This window comes from Pongo abelii, chromosome 3 (genome assembly GCF_028885655.2).
Source record: "Pongo abelii isolate AG06213 chromosome 3, NHGRI_mPonAbe1-v2.0_pri, whole genome shotgun sequence".
NCBI lineage: Eukaryota > Metazoa > Chordata > Mammalia > Primates > Hominidae > Pongo > Pongo abelii.
In genome coordinates, this window is record NC_071988.2 from 14,595,415 (window position 1) to 14,612,827 (window position 17,413).

At 37.7% G+C, this 17,413-nt stretch overlaps 2 protein-coding genes across 14 annotated transcripts in view; one reads left to right on the top strand and one right to left on the bottom strand.

The window, feature by feature from the left end:
* Positions 1–17,413, top strand: part of CC2D2A (coiled-coil and C2 domain containing 2A) — a 185,050-nt gene that overhangs the window by 124,902 nt on the left and 42,735 nt on the right. For 8 of the 12 annotated variants that reach the window (XM_054553716.2, XM_024246564.3, XM_054553717.2 and 5 more), the window contains 4 exons: positions 6,067–6,189; positions 7,387–7,445; positions 9,494–9,671; positions 11,221–11,535. In XM_054553716.2, coding sequence (XP_054409691.2) covers positions 6,067–6,189; positions 7,387–7,445; positions 9,494–9,671; positions 11,221–11,409 — 549 coding nt within the window. In that variant the 3' untranslated portion in view covers positions 11,410–11,535. Of the gene's footprint in view, positions 1–6,066; positions 6,190–7,386; positions 7,446–9,493; positions 9,672–11,220; positions 11,536–12,989; positions 15,608–17,413 lie in introns of those variants that run through there. The other 4 variants (XM_063723323.1, XM_063723325.1, XM_063723324.1 and 1 more) reach the window with 2 other exon arrangements.
* The window catches only part of FBXL5 (F-box and leucine rich repeat protein 5), a 49,149-nt gene continuing 46,732 nt past the window's right edge, over positions 14,997–17,413 (bottom strand). Inside the window, exon 11 of one of the 2 annotated variants that reach the window (XM_024245588.3) lies at positions 14,997–15,791. In XM_024245588.3, the coding sequence (XP_024101356.3) occupies positions 15,715–15,791 (77 nt within the window). In that variant the 3' untranslated portion in view covers positions 14,997–15,714. 2 annotated transcript variants of the gene reach the window in all.

The following is a 17,413-nucleotide window of genomic DNA, read 5'->3' on the forward strand; positions in this document are numbered from 1 at the left end:
CTGAGCAGATTGGGTTTCTCTGTCTCTTTCTCTCTTTCTTTTTTCAAGGGAGATTCCCAGGTCTCACCTGACCTGCAATATCCCCAGGTAATTCTAGTTGTGCCAGTTTTAAGGGCTGCGTGATTTTATTGTGAAGGATACTAAATAAAGTAGTAGTTAAAAATATAAGTTATAGAGCTGGGTGCTGTGGCTCATGCCTGTAATCCCAGCACTTTGGGAGGCCGAGGCGGGTGGATCACCTAAGGTCAGGAGTTCGAGACCAGCCTGGCCAACATGGCAAAACCCCATCTCTACTGAAAATACAAAAATTAGCTGGGCATGGTGGTGTGCCTCTGTAATCCCAGCTACTTGGGAGGCTAAGGCAGGAGAATTGCTTGAACCCAGGAGGCAGAGGTTGCAATGAGCTGAGATGGAGCCACTACATTCCATCCTGGGCAACAAAGCAAGACTCCATCTCAAAGAAAAATGAGTTATGCGATCAGACTGCCTCACTTTAAACTCCAATTTTATCATTTACTAGTTGTGTGGGCTTGGGAAAGTCAATCTCTCACAGCTTCAGCTTCTTCATTGGTAAAATGGAAGTAATAGTAAAGTCATTACTTTAGAAATGTAAAGTCACTACTTTATAGAGTAGTTGTGAGAAGTGAATGAGATTATTAATGTTAAGCACCTAACAGAGTAACAACTCTTTAATTTTTTTTTAATTATTATTTTTCTTTTGAGACAGTTTTGCTCTGTCGCCTAGGCTGGAGTCCAGCAGTCAGCTCACTGCAATCTCCACATCCTGCGTTCAAGCGATTCTCCTACCTCAGCCTCCCGAGTAGCTGGGACCACAGGCTCGTGCCACCTTGCCTGGCTAATTTAGTAAGAGATGAGGTCTCACCATATTGACTAGGCTCATCTCGAACTCCTGGCCTCAAGTGATCCACCTGCCTTAGCCTCCCAAAAGTGCTGGGATTACAGGCGTGAGCCACCACATCTAGCAAATTATTCAATGATTGTTTTTATGTGCTTCTGTCTATAAAAACTGTTTGCACATGCATCCCCAACATGCATATTTTTATGAATTATATATATTTTCGTATCAATATACCAAAAACTACTTTAAACATAAAAAGAAATAATTAGAAAATCTATTTTTATTCTTCCCATCCTCCTGGGGTATGCACCCTTCTCTGAAGACCATCAGTCCTTTTTTTTTTTTTTTTTTGAGACGGAGTTTCACTCTTGTTGCCCAGGCTGGAGTGCAACAGAGCAATCTCGGCTCACCGCAACCTCCGTCTCTCGGGTTCAAGCAATTCTCCTGCCTCAGCCTTCTGAGTAGCTGGGATTACAGGCATGCACCACCACATCCAGCTAATTTTGTATTTTTAGTAGAGACGGGGTTTCTCCATGTTGGTCAGGCTGGTCTTGAGCTCCCGACCTCAGGTGATCTGCCCGCCTCAGCCTCCCAAAGTGCTGGGATTACAGGCGTGAGCCACCGTGCCCGGCCCCATCAGCCTATTTTTTTAAGCATTACTGCTAAAATTAGAGATAATATATGCCAAGCACCCAGCAAAACATCTGTCCTTCATGTGCTCAGCAAATAGCAACTACAGCACTATTAATTACAAATGTAAAGAGCACTGTGGAACACCGTTCTCATGTTAATTATTATTTTTAATTAATGTCATTATAATCAAAAGTGATCTGCTAAGCCTCATCTACATTTAGAGGATCATTTTAAGGTCACTAGTAATCAAGCAGGGTTAACAGGCACTGAAAAAGCCTTCAAATAACTGTTATCTGTCAAAATTATTACCAGCTCTCAAAACAATTACTATATGGTTGACTAATTCTCATAAAGCTAAGGTTTTGTGAGGAAGAAAGAACATTCTTTTCTCCTCTTCTCTGAGATAGGTAATAGTAGCTTATGATGTTGTGCATCCCCCATTGTAGCTCTTCTAAACCTGCTCTAAGCCTTGGCCACTCAGCAGAGGACCTCCTCCTGGCTTTGTTGGCCTGGCACTCTGAAACCTCAACTGCCCTCTACTCCACCACACAACTTCTTTGGATGTCAGTCTTTCTCCTCCTGTCATTCCTTTTCCAAGGAATAACTCTCTTCCCTTTCCACTGTGCTTGTTTCCATTCCCATTCCATGCTCCACTATTCCATCCAACTAGCTCCTCTATTTTTTCTCTCTCCTTCTCTACCTATTGATACGCTCAGGGGTCCAACAATTCTAAAATACCCTTTTCCCAACCTGGCTATACACCTAAAACTACATTGCCTTTCTTTCCTTTCCTCCCCAACTTCTTCAAATACTAGTTATATCTCTTGCTTTCACTTTATAAGCACACTCAGACCTTAACCTACTGTAATCTAGCTCTTCCTTCCTGACCATACTGCAGAAATTAAACTCTGAAAAGCACCATTGTCTTGCTAATGAATAAATAAATCCAATGGCTGCTTCTCATTTTCACTCCTCTCCTTTTCTGTCATTTAACATAAAAATCACAACTAATGTTCTTCATGAAAAAACACTTTCCCCCTCCGTAGTTTACTGATAAAGGACAGTTTGCTCTTCATTACTCTGCAGTTGTTTATGATGTTTCTTTCAATGGCTCTTCTTCCCACCCCTTAAAATAGGAGTTCCTCAAGATTCTATACTTAAGATTCTTCTAGGACCACACCTATTATTATTAATTGTGGCTCTATCTAGTTTATCCTGGTAGAGAAGTCATAAATCTGTAATCAGCCCCAGAACCTTTGTCTCGAATTTTCAACTGTTTGCTAGACACCCAGGTGCCTTATCAAAATCTCATACAGCACATGCAAAACTCAAATCATTTTCCCCAAAACCAGCTCCCCTTCCTGGCTTCCTATTTCTATGGATATCACTTATCCTGATTCAAACCCTCGAATTATTCTTGATTTTCCCTCTCCCTTACTTCATTCTACTTCAATCCTAATTATAGAGGCCAAATCATATAGATGCTATCTCTGCTATTTCCCAGGTCATGCCATTATTGTTTTGCCCTACATTTCTATAAATGACTAACTAAATAGTATCCCCAGTTGAGTTCACTTTTTGATACACGGATACCTGATTAAGCTTTCATCACTTTCTGGCTCAGAAAGTACTAGGGGAACTTCACTGCATACAGATTTAAGAGTAAACTTTCCACCTTGGATCTCAAAGCCCTATGTATGCAGTGTAATTTCCCACTACTTTTCTGAACATTCCCTACTCTAGAGCCAAATTGTAGTTCTTAAAGATCTTGTCTTAAGCCAATTTTCTGATTTGGATTCCATGCCAAGGTCTCCTACCTTATTGGTTTCTACTTCTCTATATCCTTTGCTACTTTTTCTGTATTCTCCAAATTTGAAACACTAGAGATCCTCAAAGTTCATCAAACCTCTTTTCTACCTATACTTCCACCCAGGGAATACCATATATATGCCGATGATTCCCAAGTTTATATCTCCAGCTCACCTAGCTCCCCAGAACTTTAGACTCAAATATCCAATCACCTACTCAACATCCTCATTTGGACGTCAGAGAGACATCTCAAACTTAAGGTGCCTAAACTCCTGATTCCCCTTTGCAGTCTTTCCCATCTCAATAAATGTCAATTCCAACAGTCGGTTTTTTGGCCAAAATCTTTGGAGTCATCTGTGATTCCTCTCTCTCCTACATCCAAACCAAATCCTACTGGTTCTACCTTCACAGTATACCCAGCGTCCAACCACATCTCTCCACTTTTACTGCTAGCATGTTCGTTCAAGTCACTGTAGCTCTCACCCAGATTATTCAAATAAGTGTCCTAACTGAAGGTTTCACCATTTGACCCTACCTTTTGTCTAGTCTCAAAACAGCAAAGAAAATTCCTGTTAAAATAAAAGGCAAATTGTCACTCCTCTACTCAAATACTCCAGTGACTTCCTATCTCACTTAAGAGTCAAAGCCTAAATCTTCAAAATGGCCTATGGGGCCTCCATGATCTGATACCCACCCTACCCACCTCTCCCCCCACTTCCTCTGATAATGTCACCTCTTACTTGCTCTCTCCAGCTTGCTCATTCTTTAAAACTACTTCATATTCCTTGCTGTTCCGCAAACATAACAAAGCACACTTTACATTTGCTGTTTCCTAGGCATAAATGACCACTGCCCCCTTACTGGATATGATCATAGATTTCTCCCTCACTTCTTGCATTTCTGATGAAAAGTGATTTTTCCAGTTAGAACTTCCCTGCCTGCCTTAAAATGTTCCATTTTTGTTTTCTCCATAGTCCTTGCACAATTAACTATTGCCACAAAAAAAGACAGTAAAAACCCACCCTCAAACTAAATGGCTTCAAACATTTATTCTCAGGGATCTGAGTCAGCTGGGGAGGTTCTGCTAATTGAGGCTGGGCAACTCTGCTGCAAGTTGTGGTAGCAAGACAAGCTCTGTTTCTCACAGTAGATCTGTGGGTCAACTGGGAGAGCTCAGCTTCAGGTGTTTATTCTGGGATGCAGTGCAATGACAATGGCAGAGGCACAAAAGGACAAGCAGAAGCACACAAAGCCTCGTAAGCGTAGACTCAGAAGCCATACACTGACTTCTGTCCCAGTCCATTGGCTAAAAGTCAAGGAATGCAAAAGTGTATTTTTTCTCTTTTAGTGGAAGGAACTGCAAAGTAACATGAGAAAGGGTATGCATATAGAAAGGAGCGCAGAATTGGGGCTAATGATACAATTTACCACATCATGCAACATCATCTGATAGCCCATGTGTTTACTTGGTTTTCATTGTTGTTGTTGCTTTAGACAGGATCTTGCTGTCATCCAGGCTGGAGTGCAGTGGTGTGACCACAGTTCACTGGAGCCTTGAAATCCTGGGCTCAAACAATCCTCCCACCTCAGCCTCTCAAGCATCTAGGACTATAGGAACACACCACCACACCTGGCTACTTCTCAGAAAAAAAAAAAATTTTTTTTTTTTAGAGATGGGGGTCTCACTATGTTATCCAGACTGGTCTTGAACCCCTGGCCTCAAGTGATCCTCCCGCTATGGCCTCCCAAACTGCTGGGATTATGAGTGTGAGCCTCAGTGCCTGTCTGTTTACTTATTTGTTTGCTATCTTTTCTTATTAGATACTCTGTGAGGGTAGAAAATCTGTTTCATTCACTGCTTTATCCCCAGTAATTAGAACTAAGCCTCAACATAGTAGGTAGCTGATTAAATATACTGAATGGACAAATTCATGTACATAGTTACTCAGTATGACTACTGTATGCCAGGAGCTATGCTAGGTGCTAAAGATACAATGGTAAATAAGGCACATAGTGAATGTCCTCAGGACAAAAGTCTAACAGCCTAGTGTGGACACGAATAGACAGGCAATTATAAACAATGCTAACTAATAATAATTTTAAAATAGCTAACAATTATTGAGCACTTACTACATACCAGGCATTTTTCTAAGAGGTACAGATTAATTAACTCACTGAATCAACCCAACCTTGAGATAGATACTATTTATTATCCCACTGTTATACAGAAGGAAACCGAGGCATACAGAAGTTACATAAATCATCCAAGGTCATACAAATAGTAAATGTTGGAGCCAAAATTAAAACACAAGTGGTCTGGTTCCAGAACCAACATGCTACGCTGCCTCACCAACACAAGGGCTATCTCAGAGAATGTGCATTGCTGTGGATGCAGAGATGAATGGACACTCAATTCAATTAGGAGGCTGGGAAGAGAAAGGTCAGGAAAGACTAGCCTAAGAAAGAAGTGGCCTTGGTTTTTATAACAAAAAACCACCTCACTTTTTATCAAATCTACAGTCAACACTAACGTACACCCCCAACTTCAGATTAAAAATGTGAAAAAATGGCCAATGACAACTGTATGATGCCACTGATTGTAAAATACACACAATTTCTATAATCAAAAAATGACAAAAAGTATGCGGCCTGTATGAACCCTTGCTGTCTCTCTGCTGCCTCTATGCCACACATACATCCATGCACACATACACGTGCATGTATACACGCTAACATATATGCTAATGTAGTCTTGTCTTTCTTAGATTTGGTTTAATATTCAACGATATGATTCTCCACCAAGGATAAATTTTGATGTCACGAGGCCCAAGCTATGGAAATCTTTCTTTTCAAGAAGCCTTCCATATCCTGGCCTTTCCAGTGTTCAGGTATAAATCTTTTATTAACAATTAAATGTAGACAAAGTAAAAGATAGGGAATTATACTGGGTTACAAGATATTTTTTACTCCTGGGTAGTCTGGAACAGTATTTGTTTATCAAACGCATCTGAGCTCAACTCACAAGAAACAGATATATATGTTTACATATATGTGAAAGGACCAGTATACACATCTTACACACATGTGGAAGAAAAAGTTTGGACATAAAAAGTTTCATGACATAAAAAGTACCACAAAATGTATTCCATCTAAATTTCTTAAATGCTCGTCTCAATTCACTAAATAGATTTCATAACTTTTAATGAAACATCACATTAAACTGCAGGGTATGATCCACTAGGGGCTCATAAAATTAACTTACAGGGTCCTGACCAGTAGTAGATTGTAAGTAGTAAGCATAAGCAGTTTACTAAAAGTTTTGTTTCATTTGATAGATATATGTATGTGTGTACTAGGTTTGTAATGAAATGTATTTTATACTCTGGATCTACCTTTCAGAAAAAGCTTTGAAGAACATTACCCTAGAGAAATTCTCCCATATGTGTAGAAGGTGATATATACAAGACTTTTAATAGGAGCATCACTTGAAATAGCATAAGAGTTGGAATGACAGAAGAGAAAAATTATGTAACACGATGGAATATTTTACAGTAGTTAAAACAATCAGCATTAATGAATCTTAGTAAGCCCTCTAAAAATATGTTTGTTGCTGCCACTAAAGTTAAGGGAGAAAGCATGAGTTGCATATTCATAAAACAATTATGTAAAGTTTAGAAAACATGCGAAACAATAAAATGTTGTTTAGGGGTACATATATCTGTAATAAAATCATAAACACATTGTGTTAATGAAGACAGGAATTTTTATTCATAGCCAAATCCCTATCCCTCTCACCTATGAAAGTGCCTAGCACACAGCAGGCAATCAGTACTTGTTGAATGAAGGGGTGCTAAAACAAATTCAGGTCATGGTTACTTCTGTGGTAAGAGAGAAGAAAAATGAAATTGAGAAAGAACTATATTATGATGTTTTACTTATGGTGGGTCACGGGTACATCGGCATGCATTATATTATTTTCTGTATCTTGATGTCTGAGATTTCATTGATTTTTAAGATTTTTAAAAGGATGTTCAAATTAACTGTAGGTGATTTTTATACTTTCTGAACTATTTTCTCTTCTATAGCCTGAAGAGCTAATTTACCAGCGCTCAGACAAAGCAGCTGCAGCTGAGCTACAAGACAGGTAACATAACATCCATAAATCCACATGTAATCTGTCACTAGGAGTATAATACCAAACTTTAAACCACTGTCAGCCTGGATGAATGTGAAACAATTTAGGCAACTTAACTTTAATTCATGTTTATAGATTCCAAATACAGATGTGATCTCTAAATCCCATGGCTCCAAAGGAGCCTTTAGCATCAGCATGCTGTGGAACCAACCAGAGTGGCATACCAGTAATACGTACTTCTACAGGGACTTCACCTTGGATTGGAGTTTAACATCATGTTATAGGTGTTGTTGAGGCACATCATAATCCTCAGCTTAAATACACCTCTTCTGTCCTATTGAACTGCAGCTAGTTTAGGGACCTAACACATGGAGATCAGTAACAGCCTATATGAGTCTCTATAATTCTCATAACCCTGTAAAAATACAACTTATTCTCCTGGTTTCACAATGTGAAAACTGAGGCTCAGAGAGGTCCACATACTTGTTTAAGTGTTACAGGGGGCTTCTGAGCCCAGCCCAACCTTTCTGATTTCAAGGCATGTGTACTGTTTCTACTGTGTGACCCCTCTTGAGGCATTATTACTAGAAAATATCAGTTTACACTCATTTACTCTCAATTTCTCCACAATGCCTTATTCAAGATCCCCAACTAGAACAACTAATCTCCAAACAACCTTTTTGTTTTTTTGATAGCTTCAACATGCTATTGATTGGACCCAAGTCATTTATTTCTCCAATATTAAAATGCCTGACAATTCGTCCATACTTTCTTGCGCAGACCATCTTGAAACCCAAAACAAAGATGTGTTAAGCGCCAAAAAAGAAATGATCCCTATGACTACTGAACAATGAGAAGCTAGCTAGGTCTCTAAACCCATGCATTTAGTTAGAGAATGTACAAGAGGCTTTAGAATCAGCAGGGTTTCAATTTGAATCCAAGCTCCTTTGCCTTAGTCAAATCACTTATCCTGCCTCAAACTGTCCCCTCATCTGTAAAATCAGGACAATATCCCCTACCTCATAAGGTTATTATTGAGATTAAATAAAAATCTACAAAAAGCACTTAGCGCAGTATCTGGTAAATAATGGCTCAATAAGTAGTAGCTATTTTCCTTCATTCCATGCTTAAACTTCACACCCTATGAACCAAATACCTGTACTTATCACAAATAGTTTCAATGATGTTGGTATTTTAAAGGCACTTTTAAGGCAATTTAGAAAAAAATTCATCATCATGAATAGAATTCGCTATTCATGATGTGAATAAATCACGAGGCACTAAGAGCCCCACAAATATTTGAGGCTTTCAGCATAAGCCCTACTTCTTATGCCTGTGTCTAATTCATCTGTCTGTGTATATACTACCAATGAGTATAGTCATAACATTTCAAAAAAACATTTCATGGCCAAGCGCAGTGGCTCACCCTTGTAATCTCAACACTTTGGGAGGCCAAGGCAGGCGGATCACTTGAGCCCAAGAATTTGAGACCAGCCTGGGCAATATAGCAAGACCTTGTCTCTACAAAAAAGAAAAAAAAATTAGCCAGGCATAATGGCATGTACCTGTGGTCCCAGCTACCAAAGAGGCTGAGGTGGGAGGATCACTTGAGCCCGAGAGTTGAGGCTGCAGTGAGCTGTGATTGTACCACTTCAATCCAGCCTGGGCAACAGAGCAAGATCCTGCCTTTAAAAAAAATTAATAATAATAAACTTTTGCTGCATGTATTGAATTTAGCTATCCCCAAGTCATTCAGTACTCCCTCTTCTGTGTTACATTTCAAGCATCTGTTATAGCTCTTAGGATACACATACTTTCTATTTATAGGACTATTTCCCATCTCAACTCATATACAACCCTTAAGGACAGGACTGCATGTTAATTTTGAATCCCCAGGGAGTAGCCCATTATTAGACATTAACTATGCCTAGATAATCACAACTCCATCAACAAAAATACAGTTATACAATCATCTGAATCCCCACTACATACTACATACATTTTTTAACAAGGGAAAAGTGAGTCACCAAAAAATGGAATTTATGTTTTGTGACCAGGATTGAAAAAATACTAAAAGAAAAAATCATGGACTGGAGGCCACGCCATCTGACTCGGTGGAATAGGTATTGTACCTCTACTCTGCGTCACTTCTTGCCTCTGTTAGAAAAAAGTCAAGGAGAAGATGTAGAAGATGACCACAGAGCAGAACTGCTAAAACAGCTGGGAGACTACAGGGTAAGTTACAAATGGATCCTAAACTGACTGTGGATTTCCTTGTTTCAAACTGGAAATTAGCCAATAATAGGTTTCTGGAATCAAAAGACCCACGTTGCTCCCAGAAGTACATATTTAAAGCAGCATAAACTAAAAACTGTGATCATAAGTTTTAAACCTCAATACTCACGAAATAGCAAAATACCACCATTTTTCATATAAGTATCCCATGAAAAATACCTTTTATGAAATACGTTTACGTATCAAATAAAATGAAAACACCTGGCTAAATCATGTAAGACACAACTGTGCATAAGGATTAAAACACTCTAGAGCAGTTTTTTTTAGGGATATGGTTTTATACTGATTGCTTTTCATTGCTAAGAAAGGTGGTTATTAATAGACGATATACCCTCTCTACTGCCTGCTGCTATGTTCACATGCTATAGCTGGATAATAAAACCTAGAAAGCAGGCTCATAACTAAAACTTAACAGTAAGCCTTATTAGCTAAACAGTGTGAAGGTCAAATTAGATCACTCACTGAGTAAAATTTATCCTTTAATTTATAAGGCAGGTTCTCAGCCAGGATATTTTCAGTTCAAGTGTCAGAAAACTCAAACAGGCTTGAGCAATAGAGAATGTACTGGCTTAAGTAAAGCTTAGAGGGTAGCTATCAGGGCTGTCCCACTCTTCTTCAAGTCCTCCCATTCTGCCCTCCTCTTCCGTATGATGGCATCATCCTGAGACTGGGTTTCCTCATGGAAGCAAATGCTAGAACACTTAACAGAATTCACATCTGCGCACATGCTACCCAAAGCAGGAGAACATCATGTGCCATTATTCCTAACAAGTTTCCCGAGATTCCCTCTGAGACTCCCTTTGATCCCTTGCCCATCCCCGTAATCAATCATTGTAGCCAAGGGGACGAAAATTATTGTCAGGCACCACAGCTCATACCTGTAACCCCAGCACTTTGGGAGGCTGAGGCAGCAGATCGCTTGAGCCCTGGAGTTCAAGACCAGCCTTGGCAGCATGGCAAAACCCCATCTCTACAAAAAATACAAAAAGTAGCCAGGATGGTGGCACTTGCCTGCAGTCCCAGCTACTCAGGAGGCTAAAGTGGGGGGACCATTTGAGCCCAGCAGGAGGCCGAGGCTGCAGTGAGCCATGATCATGCCACTGTACTCCAGCATGGACAACAGTGAGACTTGTCTCAAAAAAAAAAAAAGAAGAAAAAAGAAAAAGAAAAAGAAAAAAGAAATGTATTTGTTAGTTTAACCTATGTCTCTGGAATTACAATGGTTACTATGCATACTAGGTACTTTCAAAAAGAGGGAACAGTGATGGAGTGACTAACAGGTGGCTTATACACCTTTATGCAAGGAAAACAAAATGGATATTAAGCAACTCTCCATTTTCTGTACTGCTAATAAATAGCTGAGTAGAAAAACACAAGCAAATAACTGAGATCCAGAAGACTTATTATATTAATTACATACATTTACGTGGGAAAAAATGTATTAAATCTTCAAACTTCACTAATGACTACAAATGTTTTTTCCCTTCAGTTCTCTGGATTTCCTCTTCACATGCCTTATTCTGAAGTGAAGCCTTTAATTGACGCTGTGTATAGTACTGGAGTACATAATATTGATGTTCCTAATGTTGAATTTGCTTTAGCTGTATACATACACCCATACCCCAAAAATGTTTTGTCTGTTTGGATCTATGTTGCCTCTCTTATACGCAACAGGTAACTTTTTTCACTGTACTTTTTGTATCATGTAAAAACTACACTTAGGATATGAGAAAATTTTAATTATATGCATCACATCAGAAGAACATATTATTGGCAAATAATAAAATTATCAACTGTTTTCAAACTGTGCAAAGTGTTCTATTTAGCAGTTTGCCTTGTCTCTGCTACTTGACCCTGAAATTCAGTTAAGACTACCCACAGTAGAATATATTATGAGCTTCCTGCCTCTATTCCTTTGTACTTACTTACCTTTTGCCTGGGCAAATATTAACAGCAATGGAATGAAAGTGAGAGAAACTTAACAAGTTTTACCTTAGAGTAAGGTAAAGCTTTAAAGAGAGCATCATTAGAGCCTTTAGAGTTCCTCCTCCTTTGCCGTGTTTAATTCAAATGTTAGTTGAAATAAAAAGCAGTAGTGAGTTATCTATATTCCATCAAATGATTCTTCCTTTATCTTTAGACAACACTAAGACACTCTGCCTGAACTGAATGTTTACCAGTTTTTATTGCTACTCCTCCTCCTCTCTCCAAATAAACAAAACAAATAAATATCCAAGACTGCAAGATTACTTCATCTTCCACAGGTTTGCATGTACAGGCATACCTCGGAGATATTGTGCACTTGGTTCCAGACCACTGCAATAAAGTGAATATTGCAATAAAATGAGTCACACCAATTTTTTTGGTTTCCCAGTGCAAAGTTATGTTTACACTGTATTATAGTGTATTAAGCGTGCAAAAGCATTATCTCAAAAATGTACATACCTTAATTTAAAAATACTTTATTGTTCAAAAGTGCTAATCATCATCTGAACCTGCAGTTAAGTTGTAATTTTTTGCTGATGGAGGGTCTTGCCTCGATGTTGCTGGCTGATTAGCAATTGATGGTTGCTGATGGTTGGGGTGGCTGTGAGAATTTCTTAAAATAAGACAACCATGAAGTTTGTTGCATTGACTCTTCCTTTCATGAAAGATTTCTCTGTAGCATGAAATGCTGATAGCATCTTACCCACAGAATCTCTTTCAAAACTGGAGTCAATCTTCTCAAACTCTGCCACTGCTTTATCAATTGTTTATATAATATTCTAAATCCTTTGTTGTCATTTGAAAAATGTTCACAGCATCTTCACAAGGAGTAGAGTCCATCTCAAAAAACTTTTTTGAGACAGGGTCTTGCTCTGTCATCCAGGCAGAGTGCAGTGGTGTGATTATGATTCACTGCAGCCTCAACCTCCTAGGCTCAAGCAATCCTCACACCTCAGTCTCTCAAGTAGTTGGGACTACAGGTACACGCCACCATACCCAGCTAATCTTTTTATTTTTTGTAGAGACAGGGTCTCACTATGTTGTCTAGGCTGGTCTTGAGCTCCTGGACACAAGCAATCTTCCTGCCTCAGCCTCCCAGAGTGCTGGGATTACAAGAGTGAGCCACCGCGCCCAACCAAGAAACAAATATTCTTTGCTCATCCATAAGAAACAACTCTATATCCATTCAAGTTTTATCATGAGGTTGCAGCAATTCAGTCCCATCTTCAGGCTGTATTTCTAATTCTGGTTCTATTTTCACCCCATCTGCAGTGACTTCCTCCACTAAAGTCCGGAACCCTATAAAGACATCCATTGAGAGTTGGAATCAACTTCATCCAAACTTGTTAATGTTGACATTCTGACCTCCTCCAATGAATCACAAATATTCTTAATGGCACCTAGAATGGTGAATCCTTCTATTGAATCCTTTCCAGAATATTTTCAATTTACTTTGCCCTGATCCATCAGAGGAATCACTATCTGTGGCAACTATAGCCATACAAAATGTATTTCTTAATAAGACTTGAAAGTCAAAATTATTCCTTGATCCATGGAGTAATTCTGCGTGGAGCTGCAGAACAGATGTTGTGTTAACAGGTATGAAAACAATAATCTCCTTGTACATCTCCACCAGAGCTCTTGGGTGACCAGGAGCCTTGTCTATAAGCCATAACGTTTTGAAAGAAATTTTTTGAGCAGGTCTCAACAGTGGGCCTAAAATATTCAGCAAACCGTGCTGTACACAGATGTACTGTCATACTAGCTTTGTTGTTCCATTTACAGAGCACAGAGTAGACTTAGCAATAATTCTTAAGGGCCTTAGGTTTTTCAGAATGGCAAATGAGCATTCTCTTCAACATAGTCACTAGCTGCATCAATCTCTAACATAAGAGTCCACCTGCCCTTTCAAGCCAGGCATTGATTCCTCCTCTCTAGCTATTAAAGATTTAGATAAAGATGGCATCTTCTTCCAATAGAAGGCTGTTTTGTCTAGACACTGAAAATCTGTTATTTAATGTAGCCACTTTCAAATCAATGACCTTAGCTAGATCTTCTGAATAACCTGCTGCAGCTTCTATATTAGCACCTGCTACTTCACCTTGTATTTTTGTTATAGAGAAGGTTTCTTTCCTTAAACCTCATGAATCAACCTCTGCTAGCTTCAACCTTTTCTGAAGCTTCCTCACTTCTCTCAGCCTTCATGGAATTAAAGAGAGTTAGGGTCTTACTCTGAATTAGGCTTTGGCTTAAGGGAATTTTATGGCTAGTTTCATCTATTCAGACCACTAAAACTTTCTCCATATCAGTAATAAAGCTGTTTCACTTTCTTATCATTAGGTGTTCACTGGAGTAGCACTTTTAATTTCCTTCAAGAACTTTCCTGTTGCATTCACAACTTTGCTGTATGGCACAAGAAGCGTAGATTTGGGCCTAAGTTTTCAACATGCCTTGCTCACTAAGCCTAATCATTTCTAGCTTTTCATTTAAAGTGAGAGACATGACTCTTCCTTTCACTTCAACACTTAAAGTCCACTGCAAGGTTATAAGCTGGGGCCTAATTTCAATATTGTTGTGTCTCTAGGAAGAGGGAGGTCTGAGGAGGAGAGAGACAGGAACCGCTGGTCAGTGGAGCAATCAGAACATATATAATATTTATCAATTAAGTTCTCTGTCTTATTAGGGCACAGTTCATGGCATTCCAAAGCAATTACAATAGTAACAACAATCACTGGCCACAGATCACCACAACAGATTTAATAATAGTGAAAAACTATGAAATACTCTAAGAATTATCAAAATATACGAGACATGAAGGGAGAAGTTTTATTGGAAACATGGCACCAATAGACTGGCTCAACACAAAGTTGCCATAAACCTTCCATTTGTAAAAAAATGCATTATCTGCAAAGTGCAATAAAGCAAAACGCAATAAAATGACATATGCCTGTATCTCTATCGATAGGAGGAACATTGCCATTTTCTTCTACATGACATAAAATTGTACTAAAAGGCACTAGTATGTGCCTTTCTGGGTGGCAGGCCTCCACTCTTATGATGTTTTAACAAAGCAAAGTAGATATACTTACAGATTCAAATTTTGACTACTGAGTAACTCATTTCAAAAGAAAATTCAGCTCAATAAAATTCAGTATCTGTCTAAAACTATTTGTCAGGGTAATAAGCTCATGGGAACTCCAAAGACAAAGTATTTAGTCCCACTCTGTACTAAAGTAAACCTGGATTGAGATTTATAATAAAAATCACAACACAACAGTATTACTTGGTAAAGTCCTCAAAGTAGATTTTATTTATACATTTCTTCAAATGATTGTGGTATTTTAAAAAAATCTCTCCCAAATTTGACGACATAGGGACAGTGGTGAGAACAAGGTATCCTTAAAGGAAACAAATATGGATTGGTGCTTTCCTAGCTCACTGAGCTAACACTCAGAAGCCAATTTATTCTATAATCCTAAAGAACCTTAAATGTGGGTTTGTTTGAATTGGCCTTCTGAGAATTGTTGAAATAAAGAAAATATTACGGAAAAGAGATTAGTTTCCAAAAATGTGCTGTCTTTGAAAATAAGTATTCAGACATGTATGTCGGAAAAGATCGGCAAAGCTTGGTACAGCGTTAATGTGTAAAGAGAACCAATCACCTCCATGGACTTTAAAACTCAAAATTATCTATGAAATACTTTAAATGACATGGCATTACCAACATTCTTTAAAGCATTTCATTTAAAAGAAAACCGTAAGACTGTTCTCACCCTTTTGAAAAGACCTAATCCCTTTCTAAAACAAAAGTATAATCTGCAAGAGAAACAACATTACAATTCACTGGTAAATTAAGATTTCTGAAGTTGTAAGAAATGGGGTCAAAACAAGTCACGCTCAAAAAGGGATGGTTAACACAAGAAATGTGCTATGAGTAAAGTGCATGAAAGAAAGCCTGCTCAGCTAAATGAAGTAGACAAAGGTCAGAAGTCAAGGGTCATTCGCCAGAGCGGCAGCAGGCTCGAAAACCACACTGCAAATTCTGGCATCCACTGGCGGTATCAGCATGAGGACCTGTATGAAAACAGAAAAATGTGAAAGGAGGAATTTCTTAGAGATCACATAAAAATAATTTTGCTTATGAAGGAGTTAAACATTCATTGGTTTTACTAGCAGTATTTATATGATAGAAGTAAATCTCATGATGAGTGTATAAGAAATTATTCAGACACAAAACTCAATAGCAGCTTGACTTTAATTAATATATCCCTCATGGTCCAAAAGGTAAGTGGAAGAAGGGAAAAAAATAATTTTTAGCAACAACTTAAAATATAAAAATCCAAAATGGAAATCAGACAATCCACAGAAGCAAGATTGCAAAGCTAACTTATAAAAAGATTCTCATAATCTGAACATCCTCCCTAGAAATGTAATAAAGGCAAAAAACAGCCCTAACTGTAATCAATCAGCTAAAGAAGTCAGTATTGAGCAATTACAATAAATATTATATTCAAATTTTAAAGCAAAATAAACTATATAGACATAGATTTAATATATTTGCCATATTTTTATTTAGTATTTGTAGCCAAAAATATCTATATATGGTAGGGTTAGATGAAATTATTTTCCAAAATTAAATATATAATGAGTGATCAATTGAACTTTATCTAAGACATAGTAAAAATTATCATTCACTTACAAAGAATAATAAAACATTTGTGGAATAACTGACATTTTATCCCAGTCACACTATGCTACCCAGGCACTAGACACAAGATCCATTAGGGAACATAGCTGAGAATTAGAAAATATTAAAGAAGAAGTTTCATAGCACATATTTAAATGTCAAGTACTCTGAATGAATGATAGTTTCATAAAAGCAGGCAAATGTGGAAAAGACTGTTTCAACTATATTGAAGTCTTTCATTATGTCTGTACCATGAACAAATAAGGAGTAGTTAATTTGTTCTTTACATATCAAATACTTGCAATTGTGATATAAAGAACAATACAAAATGAAAACTATATGAGATATAATTTTACTGCAGAATATATCAAATGGATTGTAACTGAAAAATCACAGTACTCTGGGGTGATATCTAGCTTAACTCAAAAACACATTTTAAATTTACTTTTTGTTTTCTAAAACAGCACTCAACTGCAAAAAAAAAACCAAAAAAAAAAACACAACTAGGCTAATACTACCATAATAATTACTTCCAACTAAACACATAGAACACATTAATTTCCAGAAATTTAACTTTTCCTTATATTCCCCAAATGGCACATACAAAATACAAAGGGCAAATTTCTTAAGACATACAGTCTTAGGAAAGAAACTAATAAACATTACGCAAATATGTGGAACTACAACAGCTTATGCTTTCAGTCATATTAAATTTTTAAGTTGATATGACACCTGTGATTAGCTTAATGGGGGAGTAGATATGGGAATGAGCAATGGTACAGATGAAAGGAGACTGCCCACAGGTTTATAACTGCTGAAGCTGATGGTACATGAGGATTCATTATATTATTCGATGTTAAATTTTTCCATAACAGGAAGTTTAAAATTATTTTAAATATAAAGTTGAATTACTTAAGCCAATTTTTATTTAATCAAAATAATCTTTTCTGGTCTTTAAATGAAAAGTTAAATATGTTAAATATTTAAAATTCACAAAGCAGCATTTTGT